This window comes from Ammospiza nelsoni, chromosome 14 (assembly GCF_027579445.1).
Source record: "Ammospiza nelsoni isolate bAmmNel1 chromosome 14, bAmmNel1.pri, whole genome shotgun sequence".
Taxonomy (NCBI): domain Eukaryota; kingdom Metazoa; phylum Chordata; class Aves; order Passeriformes; family Passerellidae; genus Ammospiza; species Ammospiza nelsoni.
Window position 1 is genome coordinate 7997203 of NC_080646.1, and position 15609 is coordinate 8012811.

At 55.9% G+C, this 15609-nt stretch overlaps 2 protein-coding genes across 2 annotated transcripts; one reads left to right on the forward strand and one right to left on the reverse strand.

The window, feature by feature from the left end:
- Positions 1 to 392: 392 nt before the first annotated feature.
- On the reverse strand, positions 393 to 11631 carry KIF7 (kinesin family member 7). Its single transcript, XM_059482179.1, has 18 exons — positions 11331 to 11631; positions 9824 to 10024; positions 8804 to 9215; positions 7728 to 8259; positions 7290 to 7427; positions 6921 to 7145; positions 6322 to 6524; positions 5918 to 6024; positions 5458 to 5613; positions 4951 to 5153; positions 4669 to 4866; positions 4351 to 4476; positions 3693 to 3869; positions 3203 to 3418; positions 2799 to 3005; positions 2146 to 2344; positions 1905 to 2054; positions 393 to 1703 (listed from the first exon to the last, which is right to left on the reverse strand). Exons 1-18 carry the CDS (start codon positions 11629 to 11631, stop codon positions 1303 to 1305), a joined length of 4152 nt encoding a protein of 1383 aa, XP_059338162.1. The 3' UTR covers positions 393 to 1302.
- A 306-nt stretch (positions 11632 to 11937) lies between these two features.
- Positions 11938 to 15353, forward strand: LOC132079629 (GTP-binding protein REM 1-like). The gene is given in 6 exon segments (XM_059482366.1): positions 11938 to 12503; positions 12505 to 12538; positions 12540 to 12678; positions 13085 to 13138; positions 13390 to 13466; positions 14017 to 15353. Coding segments are annotated over 6 exon segments (1170 nt in total). The 5' UTR covers positions 11938 to 12063; the 3' UTR covers positions 14443 to 15353.
- Positions 15354 to 15609: the final 256 nt, after the last annotated feature.

Below are 15609 nucleotides of genomic sequence, written 5' to 3' on the forward strand. Positions count from 1 at the left end.
AGGGATCTGGGCTTTACTTCTTTCCCTGCTAGAGTTAAACTTGTTCCCCCTTCCTGAGCTGTCAGTGTTAAGCTGCAGGATTGCATTTAGTCTTTCTTAAATCCAGACTGGAAGTTCTCTCAAGAATATGAAAACCCTGCTTAAAGCAGCTTAGAGGCTGCAAGAGAAAAGCAGAACCAGAGTTCCTTTTATCATGGACATTGCTGGCTGGAGATGTTCCTCCTGTGGCAATTTAATGTAGGAGGCCTTTTAGATGTGGCTGGGACTACTTAAAACAGATATTTAAACATTAGGCCAACAGTGTGACAGCAGCTGACTTCCCATGCAGTGAGATTTAAATACAACTCCTTTCCTACATACCTGGAGTAAGTGGCCCTTCTGACAAGTCACCATTTCATAAAGCTCACTCTGCTTTATTAGAAAAGTTATAGTAAAAATGTAAAAAACACAAAGTTACTACAAAAATCTATGTACAAGTTCTGCAGGGCTGCAGAGCATCTCCCTCCGAGGCTGCCAGGGCTGAGCAAGCTCTTCAGCTGAGAATTCCACATTGTAAACAAGTTTTTAGTGTTAAGAGGCCTGGAAACAAAGTGTCTCCTGCTTCACAGTGTTCAAGCTGCTGAGGGAGCAGAGGAAAAGCTTCCTGTCAGTGAGTGCTGCCTCGACTGGCAGCAACACGGAGAATGCAGGCTGGTGCTCCCACACCTTACACACTCATGACAACAAATCACATCTTTGTTCTTCCCCAGGCCTCTGAAATGTAACAGGGTTGCAGCCAGGCTGCCTTGTGGGGCAGGAGAGCTCTCAAGCTCAGCTCAGCAATACCCACTGCTCCCTGTGCCAGGTGAGCCTTGAGCCTGCCTCTAGAGAGGGTTTTCCCTCACATCTATCAGTCATGGCTGGGTGATGAGGCACTGGGCTCATGTTAAGCCTGGCTGTAGAGCGGGTTTTTCCTCACATCTATCATGGCTGGGTGATGAGGCACTGGGCTGACATTGAGGTGGCTCTAGAGCGGGTTTTGCCTCACTGGGCTCATGTTAAGCCTGATTCTAGAGTGGGTTTTTCCTCACGTGTATCGTGGCTGGGTCAGAAGGCATTGGGCTGATGTTGAGGCTGTCTCTAGAGCGGGTTTTTCCTCACATCTATCATGGCTGGGTGATGAGGCACTGGGCTGACGTTGAGGCTGGCTCTAGAGCAGGTTTTTACTCACTGGGCTCATGTTAAGCCTGGCTCTAGAGTGGGTTTTTCCTCACATCTATGATGGCTGGGTGGTGAGGCACTGGGCTGACATTGAGGCTGGCTCTAGAGTGGGTTTTTCCTCACGTCTATCATGGCTGGGTGGTGAGGCACTGGGCTCACGTTGAGGCTGGCTCTGCGCAGCTCCCGCCGGGCTTTGGGAGCAGCAGCAGCAGCAGCCGCCAGGCTCCGCGGGGGCAGCAGCTCGTGGGGCTGCCCCGCTCTCAGCAGCGAGTGCTCTGGGTCCCTCTGCCGGGGCTCGCCGGGGCTGTCGCTGGGCAGTGAGGAACGCCTCCATGTCGAGGGCAGAGGGGCGTGCACCAGGTCCCTGCTCTCATCCCTGGCCCGAGGGCTCTCTTCAGCGGCAGCTGGAGGCACGGGCTGCTCCCTGAGGCTGAATTCCTCACAGGTGCCAAGCTCAGGGGCAGCTCTGTCCCCAGCGCCATGAATGCTTCTCTCCATCCCTGCTGGGAAAAAATGAGGATACAGTGAGGAGATTATCAGGACTTTCATAATCAAAATTGGTGCCTCAATAACAGTTGCTGAAGGACCTACACATGCACTGCTCTGAACTGCTCCAAGCTGTCACTGCCAGTTGTGGGAATTGAACCTCCCTTTTAACTTGGCAGAAACAGCAAACCTAGGGGTTTGCCTGGCTTTCCTCTCACCTTTGGTCTGTCCAGCATGGAGGTTCATGTTACTCAGTCTCTGGTTCAGCTCCTGGTTTGCCCACATGTACCGGCTCAGCTCCTTTTCCAGCACTTGAATCCTTGCCTCATACTGCAGCTTGCTGCTGGCCAGCCCCTCATCCATGTGCTCTACAAGCAAGAACAAGGCTGTTTCAGCCTGGGAGCCCTGAGAAAGACAAAAGCAGCAGCACTGCTGCCCATGAGGAGAGCTGAGGGTTACCACGGCTCTGCTGCAGCAGTAGCTGCATGTTCTGCTCGTGCTCCTTCTGCTGCAGGGTGAGCTGGCGGTCCATCTCCAGCCGCTGCCGCTCCACAGCCGCCTCCAGCCAGTACACCAGCTGCTGCTGCTCCTCCAGCTGCATCTCCAGCTCTGAGAAGGCAATGTGCTGCCTGTGCTGGTCCTCTCGCAGTGTCACCACCTGGCCAGGGCCCAAGAGCAAGGAACTCTTCAGCTCCTTCACGCCTGGGAGGATTTCCTGCCCCAGCCCCAGTCAGGTTAGTTTTTTGGTACAGCCTACAAAGGTTAGTAGTGCTGGGATGTCAGAGCTGCCTTGTGGAGGGAAGAGCAAGGTGTGGCTGCACTGATGTAGCAGAGCCCCTGCAGGGATCCATGCATCCTATGACTACTTAGCCCCTCTCCCAGCTAGGGGTCATGGTGCTGTGGCTCTGTGGCCTTACTTTACAGGAATATGATGCAAGGAGAAAGCTTGGAATTGAGAAAAACAGGAGTGTGGTCAGGTCACAATTTCTGTTAACAAGTGCATTCAAGCTGTGTTATGTTTATGATGTGTTCTGGCTGGCTAATAATGCAATCACTAACAGCCAGTAAGTGAAATACAGCTCCCACCAGCACAGAGGGCAGTTGTCTCCCACCTTGTCAAAGTACTTGCAGAGCAGAGCTCGTGTCTCAGAGGAGGAGAGGTAGCTTAGCTTGGCCATGAGGTTCATCTCACACTGTGACAGCAGGCTGGCCGAGGCCCGCAGGACTCGCTGCCTGCACGTGATGGACTCATTCTTGTACTCAATGGCTGCATCCAGAGCCTCGATTGCCTCATCCAGCTGGAACAAGATCCGTTCTTCCTGCCAGGGCAGAGCTGTAGTTACCAGGGAGCAAAGGGTTTGCTCTGTCTCACCCTGCCCTAGCCTTGCTTGTCATGTCAGTGCTGGTAAGAAGCTGGGACATGCAGTTTGGGATGTGGGGGAGCATCTGCCAACGATCTCAGGCTCAATCTTTACTTCTCTCCTACAGCCTCCTTCTCCCAGCCCAGCAGAGGTACCTCTGGGGACAGCAGCGTGCCCTGGCGCAGCTTGTTGTCCAGCTCCAGCCTCTGTTTGAGCAGCTGGTCCTTCTCTTGGCGCAGGCTGTTGATCTCCTGGCGGATCTGCTGCTGGTCCTGGGCGCTGCCGTGGCGCAGCTGCCCGTTCTTCTCGCTCAGCTCCTTCTCCAGGTGCTCCAGGCGGCTGGACACGCGCACTATGTCATCTGTCAGGGCCTGCAGCACAGCATGCTCAAGGAGATCTGCTCCCAAGGCAAGTCAGGCCCTCAGCCCTGTTCTACTCCCTCTCTAGGTCAAGTGATCCCCAGTCAGACCAAGGGCTACCAAACCAACAAGCTCAGACTCTTTCATAGAGACAAGATTTCCTACCCACTTCCCAACGCCCCCTAATCCTCGCCTGCAGCCAGGCCCAGGATGGCACCCAAGTCTTCCAGCCTCCACCTCTGCTGGAAATCAAGCAAAGGGTTGAGGTGTAACACTCTTGTCTTACCTGGCTGGAGCGCAGCCTTTTGGTCTCCAGGCCATTCTTCTCCTGCAGCAGGGCTTCCTTTTTGGCCACAATAGCTTCCCGCTTCCTCAGCTCATCTTCCAGCTCATCCAGGGCCTGGCGCTGCTCGAGAACTTTATCCATCTCCATGTCCAGCCACTTCTTCTGTTCTTCAATTTTCTGATGGAGGGAGAAGCAAAAGGTGAGTGTGTGTGTGTGTGTGCAGACAGCAGCAGCAGTGCCCAGGACTGCTGGACTAAAGAGCAGCGGGGTTGAGATCTGAACAAGCGTCCTTATTCCATCTCTGCTAACCCCCATAGCCCAGACTTCACTGGTTTTATCCTTCCAGCTCCTCCAAAAGTCAGAGCTAAACTAAATTCCCAGCTGTCAAGGAGTTCTTGGAGGGCACATCTCTCACCACCCTTCTGCTAACAGACAAAACTTCAAAACTTTTTTACCAATGCTAGGATTTAGATGAGATCCTGTTTCTGGGGTAAGAAAAGATCTGAAGTCCTCTGCTACTAGATGGAAATGACATTATGGACTGTCCTTCTCAAGCATAAGATGGGCTCAGGTCTGTTTTCAGATGTCTCCCATCAGCCTGCAGCCTGCCAAGCATCCCCCCTGAGTAGGGAAGCAGAGGCAGGCTTGCTGTCTGTACCTGCTGCTGCTCCAGGCTGATCACAGAACCGTTGCTGCCACTCCGCCGTTTCCTCTGGAAAGCCGCGATTTCCTCTGTTTTGATGCGGAGGATTTTCTGGTGCTGCTCATGCTTCAGCTCCAGTTCCTGCAGGTGAAAGAGCAGCATGAGCATGGAGGGAGTGGGATGTGTTTGCCCAGGGGCCGAGGGACAGGTTATGTTCTCCTCTAGCCCTTTGGATAGAGCTGTCTCCATGCTCTCCAAGACAACCACAGACCACATCAGAGCCCAGCCAGAGTCATCCTCACAAACCCCACAGCTGCTCCTGGCCTCTCCTACCTTGACTCGGTGCTGTCCCTTGTTCACCTCCGTCTCCAGGCGCCGTTTCTGCTCGCTCTCCTCGCGCAGCCGCCGCTGCAGCTGCCCCTGCTGCCGCCGCATCAGCTGGATGTTCCTCTCCAGCTCCTGCACGCGCTTCTCGCTCTGCGCCGACAGCGACACCAGCCTCTCCGTCGCCTGCTTCTTCTTGCACAGAACCTGCCAGGGGGGAAAACCACCCTTGGCACCTCCTCTCTCTGCAGAGATGCCCCCAGCTCTGCCCTGCTCAGCCCTTCCCCTCACCTGTGCCTTGCTCCGCACGGCCGCCAGGCGTGTGCGGTACTCCTGCAGCTTGCGCTTCTCCCCAGGGTCCCAGGGCTCTTTGGCCTCCAGCTCCTGGAGCTGCTTCTGGCTGTCGCTCAGCTCTGCCCGCACCTGCTCTGCTTCCTGCTCCAGCTCACTGATCTTCTGGCTGTACTGCTTGTTCAGAGCCTGGGCATCCTTGCCTGCAACACAGCCCCCTCTCTCACAGCCAGGATCCCGACACTTCCTACCCCTCCACAAGTATTTTTGGCTACAGAGACTGAATGTTCCCTTTCCCTCAGGTACTCCAGGGAAGGAACAAACCAGTAGGAAGGGTTTCTGTCAGCTGGAGGGATGGAGAAATAAAGCCCTGCTGCTTTTAGGAGAAAGAGACTGAGCACAAGCAACACAGGCAGAGAAGATGAGGATGGAAGAAGAGACTAAGCACCACAACTAGGAGGAGGCTTAATGGGAAATGGGTGCATATTCCTGCCAGTAGCTCTGCACCTGTCTTAATGAGCTCCGTGATCAGCTCCTCCTTCATGCGGATGTTGATCGCCAGCTCTCGGATCTTCTGCTGTGCCTGCACCAGCCTCCACTCAGAGCCCTTCCCTGGCAGGCGCTCCCGGCAGCCCAGCAGTGACTCCCGCTTCCCATAGACCTCTGCAACACAGATCCCCACATCAGGAAAGTCCTGTCTTAGCAGATGGGTGACAGAAGGACAATCTGATCTTGGATCTGTCACCAGAGTCTGGCACAGCATTGCCCAGAGTCACCTGAAGCTTCTACTATAACATACACCCTTGCCAGACCCTAAGAGTTCAAGTTTCTCCCTAACAAAAGCAGCTGGGTTCCATTTTTGCTCCATTTTTGTCCTCTGGGCACATCCAGGTGGGACACCAAGATCTCCCAGTGAAGCACCACCAGCCCATGGAAGATTGTCCAACAACCTACAGTTGCTACTTGCCTTTTGGCAGTTCCAGCTGCTCCTCCTGAATTGAGTGGGCATTGCCTCCACTTGGCTCCTCACCCAACTTGAAAATCTCTTTCTTGCTCAAATTTTGGATCCCATTTCTAGAAGGAGAAGCAAATTAATCAGTTTGGTCTGGACACTGCTAAAGCTGTTCCCAGTAAGGACCCTCATGATCCACAGGCTCCAGAAGGAGATGGAAAGAATAGCTGTGGTCAGGAATGATGGTAATGAGCTCCCCAGGGAGCAGTAAGGTGTACCAGCAGCATCACTGACCCCACAGGCAGCATTTGCCCTGCATCAGACACGAGAGCTGAGCTGCAGAGGTGGGGCAGGGACAGGTCACAGCCAGGGACAGGGACACGGCACAGGGACAGCTGGCTGGGACAGCCCCAACTCACCGGCACTGGGACAGGGGCCGTTTCTGTTCACATTCCTCCATCTCCTCTCCTGAGGACACCTCTGATGGCTTCTCTGAGTCCTGGCTGAGCTCCCTCGTCAGCCCCACCTCTCTTGCCTCAGGATCACCACTTGGGTGCTGTGTGTGGTTCGGGTGCCAGCCTGCCAGTTCCTCTTTCTGCAAGCAGGAGCTGCTGCTGAGCTTCTGGGCACAGAATTGGAAAGAGAAGAAACAAGCTGTGTGAGAGCGTGTTAGAAAAAGTGGCTCCCAGCTGAGCATCACTGCTAGACATAAAGGCAACAAAATTGATTGAGTGTATTTTCAGGAGAATCGGTGCATTGCCAGCTGCCTGTGCTTCTGCTGCTCAAACACTGAACAATTCTGGGACTCACCCACAACATGAAAGCAAAAGCCTCAGTTTTGAAGCTGGGCTGTTTTTGCCAGAGTTGTAAAACTCTGGATTTGAGCACTGAGCACAGTGCACTGAACTACACCTCTGGTAAGGATCACACTGAACAGCAGGGCAAAAGCTCTCCTACAGTGGAGAGCAGCCAAATGAAGAGGCAGCAGCTCTTCAGTGGCACAGCCTTATGCCCTCACCTTCTTGCAAAGAGCTCTTCCACTCTGCTCAGGAAGCAGCCCCGAGGGAACCCCACCAAAGCCATGAGAAGGGGCAGCATCCAGTGGGGCTGTGTGAGGTCTCTGGCTGGCAGTGACCAGGTGAAGATTTTCCAGCAGTCCTGGCACACACAGGTTTGGCATTGCCATCTCCAAGCGCACGTGCAGCTCTGAGATCTTATCCTGCTGCTCCTGCAGTTTGTCACTCTAGGAAACAATCAGAAAAATGTGGCTACATACATGTTGATCTGAGACTCACTGCAGAGGAACCTGAAAGCTGGGCTGAGCACCCCTGGGCAGGAAGGAGAGGAGTGGGGCAGGTCCCTCAAAGAGACCAGAGCCCAGAAATACCTGCAGCTTATACTGTTCCATAGCATCCTCCAGGGCAGCCAGGAAATCACGGTTCTCCTCCTCCAGGCGTTCCACTTGCCTCTGCAGCTTGGCCACCTGCTCATCTTTGATGGACTCACACTTCTTCTCAGCGCTCACCTGCTCCCCAAAATAAAAGAGAGGCAGCATCAGTATTTGTCCTTCTCTTCCCATCTCTGCAAGGACACAACAGCTCTGCAGATTCTTCCTATGTAATAAATCTCTCAGCTGTAGCTGAGAGTCCTAGTCCTAGTTTTTCCCTGCCTGCTGTGAGGACCATGTCCTTCTGCCTCCCTAGAGCCTCTTGGACAGGTTACCTCTCCTCCCTTCCCTCTCCTGACCCTTTAATCATGCTGTGCTGGAGCTGCTGTGGCCACGAGATGAACCCCACCTCAGAGAGCTGTAACACCCTCCTATTACCTGTCCTTTTGCCACTTTTGACCCTTGTGCCTCCTGCCCCTGCTCCTCCATGGAGGTGCTCTCAATGCCACTGTCCAGCCCGGCCGAGGTCAGCTCGCTCCTCTGGCTCTCCACGGCGCACAGCCACTCCTTGACGCGCAGGACCTGCTCCAGGCTGAGGCTGCTGTCCTCCTGCAGCTCGGAGAGCAGGCGGTGCGCGGCGTCGGTGCACGTGCGGTAATGGGCGCACTCGGCCTGCAGCCGGGCCGTGGCGTCGGGCACGCCGCGCTTGGCGCTGCCCGAGCGGCGGATGGTGCGCGTCTCCGAGCGCTGCCGCTGCTCCAGCGCCTTCTGCAGGCTCTTGATCTGCAGGTGCAGCTCCTCGATGTGCTCCGTCTCCCTGCGGCAGTTCACCACCGCCCTGTTCTGGATGTTCTGAGCGCGGCTGGCGTAGTTCAGCGTGTTGAGGCTCTCGTCGAAGTCGGAGGATGAGGGGCTGACGCAGGCTATCATCACGGTCTGGGCGTTCCCACCCAGGGAGTCTTTCAGGATCCTAAGGAAAAGCACAGGGATTAAAATGGCAGAAATACAAAATAACACAGAAGGTTTTCAGAGGTCAAGTCCAAGGAAAATGATCTTGCTCTGGTCCTTGCTCTGTAGTTCGTTGGCATCAGTGATGTGAATGGAATCATTAAGCAGAGGATTAACAGTTTGCACCACGGCAAGTCTTCATCCAAATAACTCCTGAGGTTGGGAGGTCCCTGACTCTGTGATCACTGCTAGGTATGTCCTGGTGGAGATTGCAAAGGCCACCTGCTCAAGCTAAGAACTAACTGTGGACCATTCAACAAATCTACTGGGAGTATTTTTTTATTCCCTGACTGCAGGAAGGGCAGGATAACCCACAGCAACACCTGATCTCTGCTTCAGCAGCATGAGTTATGCAAGCCTCACTGTCTGTAGCACTGCAACGAGCTAGGGCTGCATTCCTATCCTGGCCTCATTGATCCTTGAGATTCCCTACATCAGAACCTGCAGAGAGGGCAGACCTGTAAGCTGAGCCTGTGAGACATGGGGGGCCCTGCTCCCAGTGGTACCTGGTGATTTTGGAGTCCCTGTACGGGATGTGGGTGGTCTTTCTCCGAGGATCTCCCAAGGCACTGATGACGTTGCCCAAGGCCAGGAGGCCACAGTTGATCTGGATGCTCTCCTTCAGCCTCTCCCCTGTGTTTCCCGTCTTCACAATCCGCTCTGAGCCCGCCAGGTCCACGAAGTGGAACTTGGAGACCAGGACCTGTCCGGCGGCGGGCAGGGCGGGCGGCTGTCGGTGCAGGGGCAGGCGGCCGGCGCCGCGCCGCTGCTCCATGGTCACCGTGAAGATGGTGTGTGAGCGGCTCGACTGCCTGTTGATGTGCGTGGCTCCCGTGTGCTTGGCCGTGTTCCCCATCTCCAGCAGGCTCAGCACCTCGTCCAGCCCTTCCACTTCCGACTCCTTCACTCCGCAGAGCACTGCAAAGCAAAGGTAGCTGTGGTATTGTAAAAGCAGGTGATCCCTGTCAAAGGGAGGAATGATGCATCTGACTCCATTGATATCAGAAGGCTAATTAATTACTTTATTATACTATATTATTCTATATTACATTACACTATATCTAAACTGAAACTGCACAAGCACTCAGCTCAACTGAACAATATCTTGTGACTGTCTCCTGACCGACAGTCTGCACACACGCTTGGCCCTGATAGCCCAAGGAAACAAAACACCATCACTGCGGGTAAACAATCTCCACACTACATTCTACTTTGGCACAACACAGGAGCAGCTAATAAGATAAGAATTGTTTTTGATCATTCTTTTCTCTGCTTCTCTGAGGTTCAGAGAATGTGAATCCCACAGCTGGGAGAGATGGGCTGCCCAAGCTGCTCTGCACAGCTTGGTGCTGTCACCCTGCCCATACCGGGCTTTGCCCAGACAAGCTTTCAAGATTAAGCACAGCAAACTGCTGCAGGAGACAAAGGGATGGTGGGGGAAGACCCGGCTCTGCCTTCATGGACAGATAACCCAGCTCTGGCCTACAACATGGGGAGAAAAGGAGCCTGTGCACAGGCACACATACCAATGTTCCCCTTGTCATCCTCCCGGATCTGGATGTCTTTGCTGGCTGTATCCACCTGCAGCAGGTCCCGAAACTCCTCCTTGTACACCTCCAGGTAGGACACTCGGACCGTGTAGTCGATCAGGTCGTTTTCATCAATGAGCCTGAAGGTCTCAGCCATGGCTCTTGGGATGATGCCCTGCTCATCCTCATTGATGGAAGCTGCCAAAGAGAGGCACACACCCATGGAGCATCCAGGGAGCCCACGCTGGCTGGGGACAGAGCTCAGGTCAGGAGCCTGCCTGCAACACACGTCAGCTGGAAAGGAGCAGCCTCACAGCTCCCCCACAGCTCAGCCCTCTCAGCCTGGGCTAAACATCCCACAAGACCTCTGGGCAAATCCTATCCCACTGCTGTGCTGGATTCCAGCAAAGCTGCTTGGTTCCAGTCCTTCCTCAAGAAGGAAAAAGCACCTCAGCATTTCAGTATCAAACACCATGCCTGCAGCTGCACTGTGCTGTCCTTTGAAGCCAGCATGACTCCACAACTTTTCCCAACTGAGAGCAGCTTTTCTTTTCTTTTTTTTTTTTTTTTTTTTTTTTTTTTGTGTGCTTGTAGCTTGCTTGTATGTGGCCATAGCACTCTATTTTTTCTTTTGTCTCCAACAGCCATGTAAAATGGCAATTCTCAAATTTGGTGCAATGATAGCCTGAGCTGGGAGACTGAAAACAGATGTACATTAAAACTGTGAAACAATTTAGTGTTTACAAATGATGCAATTAACTAAAGATGACTGAAATGTTTATAGCACATCCTCTGTAAGAAATCACAATGCCATTAAACCAGCATGAAAAAGTTGCCTCTTTGCTCATTTCCTTCATATAAAGAAATTAACAGGACTAACACTTGCAAACCTCCCTCTCCTTCAGGTTTATTTCAGGACCTAGGACCAACACCAACCACCTTCAGAGCTGGTGGAAGACCAGGTCCTGTCACTTGTCCTGCAGTGAAAGAGGAGAAACCTAAACACTGTGATCTCAAGGGTGTGGAGATACACTTTTGGGGGTGGCTACAGCAACATAGGTAAGGGGAAAGGAAAGGCTGCTGGCAGTGGGATGGTGAGAGGAGGTTGGCTTGAGCTGGAGGGGCTGGCAGAGTGGAAGGGCTGTTTGGGAGTGAAACTGGAAGTGATGGAGATGATGATGACACAGTTTGGTTTGGGTAAAGCAAGGATACTGGCAGAGCAGGGAGGCTGGCAGGACAAGGATGCTGGAGGAACAGGGATGGTGGTGGGACAGGGATGCTGGAGGAACAGGGATGCTGGAGGAACAGGGATGCTGGAGGAACAGGGATGCTGGCACAGCAAAGATGTTGGCAGGACAGGGATGCTGGCGCGACAGGGATGCTGGAGAAGCAAGGACGCTTGCAGGACAGGGATGCTGAAGAAGCAGGGATGCTGGTGGACTAAGGATGCTGGCGGGACAGGGATGCTGGCGGGCATGGAGCCGCCGGTCCCGGCGAGACTCACCGACGCTGGCCTCCCCGATGGTGTAGGTCTTGCCGGAGCCCGTCTGTCCGTAGGCGAACACGGTGGCGTTGAAGCCGCGGAAGAAGGCGCGCAGCAGCGGCTGGACGCAGGCCCGGTACACGGCCGCCTGCCCCGCCGCCTCGGGCAGCACGGCGGCGAAGCGGAACCGGCGGCGGCCCAGCTCCACCTCGCCGGTGGCGGCATCGCTCCGCAGGCACGGCCGGTGTCCCCGCAGCGCCTCCCGGGGCAGCAGCGGCCGCACCCGCACCGCCACCCGCACCACGGCCGCCTCCGCCGCCATGGCCGCGCCCGGCGCGCCGCGATGGCGTCAGCGGCTCCTCCCGAAGGGACGGGACGGGACGGGACGGGCAGGGCAGGGAGGGGGATGCGGGACCGGGAGGAAGATGCGGAGGGTCGGGAAGGGAGGAGGATGCGGGTAGGGCAGAGGATGCGGGACCAGGAGGGAGGATGCGGAGGGTCGGGAAGGGAGGATGCAGCCGATCCTCGCTGCACCCCGCGGAGAGCAGTCGGGGGGAGCGGGGGATGCCCGTGTCTGCGGGACTTGCTCCGGAGAAGCTCCATCACTCGGGAGATGCTCCATCACTCTTGGGATGTTTCATCACTCACTCCCGCACTCGGGATCCCGTCCCTCGTGAGATGCTTCGTCACATGCGAGGCAGCGCTCCGTTAATCGTGAGTGTTCCATCGCTGGTGAAACAAAGTTCCGCCGCCCATGAGATGCTCCGCCAGCCACAGGGGACTCGCGTCTCTCATCAGCCGCTTCATCCAGCCCAGCAGCGGTAACACTCCCGCACTCCCGGGTGACATTGCCACGATCACCGTGCGGAAGGGACAAGAGGCGGCGTGGCCCTGCCGAGGCACAAAGTGCTTTGGGGTGGGGGCGTGGGTCCCTCCTGGGATGCGGTTTGGGAGCAGCTGGTGCCGACAGCTGGTGCTTCCCGGCCGCCCGCCGCGCTGGGGGCTGGCAGGGCCGGCTCAGCCACTGACGTATGTTCAGGACACTCCGAGCGATGACAAAGTTTTTCATCCGGCTGCCTGCAGTTCCCTGCGCACCGCCCCTGCGGCTGCGGGGAGGGGTATGGGCCTGGCGGGTCCCCCGGGTGCCGTGGGAAGCGCTGGGCTGCCGGCTGTGCCGAGCCGGGCTGGACACACGGCTGGGACCGTGCGAGGGGCTCGGCCACGCTCGGCATGGGGCTCCGGCTCCCCCTGCGCCGCAGCACCAGCTTCACCCCCGACCACCCTGCCCTCATGGAGGTGTCTGGCCCCGCTGCCCTGAAGATGGAAGCGAACGTCCTTGTCATGGGAGCAGACAACGTAGGGAAATCAGGTGAGAACTGACGGTGAGCTGTAGCAGGCTGGAAACTGCAGCAGCGTTTGGAGGACAGTGGCAGGGAGCAGCCCATGGAGTGAATTGGTGAGATGGGGCTGAGCCCTGGGGTGCAGCTGTGGGTCAAGGTGGGGAAGCTGAGCACAACCTTGTAGCCAGCCGGGCAATGACAGGGGAAGGTATTTTGCACTGAGCTGCAGTTTGCTGATGCTCCCGCTCGTGCGGATGCTGGTTCGTGCTGTGCCTCTGCTGCACTCACAGACCTGCTGGTGGCTGGGGAAACTCAGAGGTCGTTGCTGCTTGTAGGAGTTTACAAGGGCATGGTGCCTGACTCTGCTCTGGATTTAGACAGGAGCATCCTCCAGGTTTTGGGTTATTCTGATGATTCCTGTCCTTCCGTCTGCAGCTCTGACCGTGCGTTTCCTGACCCGGCGCTTTATTGGAGAGTACGGGGACATGGGTGAGTGCCAGGCCAGGCCAGTTCCCAGCAGGGACTGGGTACAGAGACAGCTCTGCTGTGGGATTTCATTGCAGCCCATCCTCTCCTGCCTTTCTCCAGAGCATCTGCCTGCTCCCAGGGGCTCAGTGTTGTATTTGTTCAGTGACCCATCTCTTTGCTCCACAGCTGCTTCTCTGGGATGCAAAAGGTCCAGGGTGGCAGCTGGTGGCACCGTGAAGATGACGATTTTTCTTTTCTTTTTGGGGGCACAGAATTCATCTACAGCCACAACCTGACCGTGGATGGCCGAGAGATTCTCTTACACATCTGGGACGTCCCCAATTCCCAGGTGAGAGAGCTCCACTCCTATCACCCATTTCTACCCCAGGGCCAAAACCCCCTTTACTGGAAGTTACCTATGGGGAACCACAGGCTGGGAGGTTCAAGTGAGCAAGGCTTTCAGATCAGAGGGTTCATAGGTGACTGAACTCTTCTCAGCTGCCAAGCACAGGACAGCAATGCTGCTGACAGGGTAGCAATAGTTACCATAGCCCATGGCCCTCTGGCTGAGAACACTGGAGCTGAAGCACTGATGGGAATACAGGACTGTGCTAAAGAAATTGAGGTGCTGCTCTGAGGTCCCACACTGTTATCATCTACAGCCTGCAGTGCTTGGCAGCTGGGTGAGGGTTAGGATTAGGGTGTGATGGTGAAAGCTGAATCATCCCCCCTTGGTTAGTTCTGCTAGCCAGGTGCTGCTCTGCCTTCCTTGGTACTCCTCTTTTTCTCTGCCCTTTTGCTGTTCTCTGTCCTGACAGGCTCAGGATTGCCCTGTTCCATCAGGCAGGCCTGGAGGGAGGGAGCTCAATGAAACAACCCTTCCTTTTCTCTTTCCCCAGGAGCAGGCAGAGGATGGCTCCTCGGAGGAGAAGCGAATCCAGTGGGCAGACAGCTTTGTCCTGGTCTACAGTATCTGTGACCGTGCCAGCTTCAACATCCTGCCCCTCAAAGTGCAGTTCATCAAGGCTGCCAAGGAGGGGCAGAGCCAGGAGAAGGTGCCCATTGTCATTGTGGGCAACAAGCGGGACCTGCACCACCAGCGGGAGGTGTCCAGCGAGGAGGGCCGGCTCCTGGCCCTCTCCTTAGACTGCGGTTTCTACGAGGTCTCTGCAGCTGAGGCTTATCACGGGGCCCTCATGGTCTTCCACGGACTGGCCAAGCTCATCCCAGACACCAAGCTGGCCCTGAAGAAGGGCACAGGGATCCGGGGCATCGTCAAGACCATGTCGGCTGTGTTTGCCCGAAAGCGAACGGACTCCCTCTGAGCCCCTGCAGGGCTGCTGCTGCTCTCTGTGCTGCCCAGCTGGGCCAGGCCTGCCTGCTGGGTGCCCGTGGACATGGTGTGTGTCTTTCCATAAGTATGACGGGTTCCTTGCTGTCCTCCTCGTGTCAGGGTCTGGGTGTCCTGCCATGCACAGCCAGTGCAGCTGAGGACTGTAGTGGGTTCCTCTTGGCTCTGCCGTGGGACAGTCTCATCTCTTTGCTCTACCAGCTCTTTAGGTGCCTCCTGCTTTCTCCTTCCATCCTCCAACACTGGAAACCATGGGGGGATTTTGCCAAAGCTCCAGGCAGCAGCATCCCCAGCTCCTGCAGCAGGAGCTGCCCAGGCTGTCAGCGATTAGGGAGAACATCCTGCTCTTGTACAGCACACGACTCCCTGTCTCTCCACTCCTACTCTGGGACCCTTATTCCTGTTTTACCCTCACCAGGGTCCTCTTCAGTAACCCTGGAGCACCCATGAGCTGGAGAGGTGGTACTTTCCCCACTGGGGAGGCAGTGATAGTTCCCACGTGTATATCAGAGCCCAGGGCACCGGCGATCCTGGGGAATTTGGTGATGGCTGGTGCCTCCCATCCCCCTTGCCGTGCTTTTGAACAGCTGTGCTCACAGCCCTCTCTCTCCCCCACAGCCTTGCAGCCATCCCAGCCGTTTGTTTCCCTTGTGCGGGCGGGCGCTGTACAGGCTGTGCCTGGGAAAAGCCAGGCGTGGGGCTCGTTCCCAGCATGGGAATTGCACCACGAGCCTTCCCAAGCCGCTCCTTCTGCAGGGCTGCCTGTCCCCGGGGAGGAAAGGAGCTGGGGAAAGGGGCTCGCTGACCCCTGTGCTGCTGGGAGGCTTTTCCCTGCCTCTCCCAAACCCTTCTCTTTGTGCCCTGGGAGCGCAGTGTATTGGGAGAGGGTTTGTGCGTGCTGTAGGGACACTGATTTCTCTGCTGTGTTCTTCTGGAAATGCAATAAATTGTCTTTGGCAGGAAGCCCCGGCTCCTTGGAGCTGTGAATTTGTACTTGGGGCATGGGAAGAGACACGTACCGTGCTGGGCATGAGCACCCACTCTGTGGGCAGCTACCCACAGGGAACGTAACAGGATGTTTCCTGCACCCACTCCCTTGGCCCTGAGTTGGGGGTCTCACCCCACTGTGTTCCCTTGGTTT

Bases quoted from the DNA above. Each gene is read 5' to 3' on its own strand.
- KIF7 (XM_059482179.1), bottom strand. From the start codon at position 11,631: ATGGCGGCGGAGGCGGCCGTGGTGCGGGTGGCGGTGCGGGTGCGGCCG. The intron at 9,216-9,823 runs GTATGTGTGCCT...TTTGCTTTGCAG, and splicing joins GGATGACAAGGGGAACATTG to TGCTCTGCGGAGTGAAGGAG. The intron at 5,154-5,457 runs GTGCAGAGCTAC...GCTGTGTTGCAG, and splicing joins CACGGAGCTCATTAAGACAG to GCAAGGATGCCCAGGCTCTG.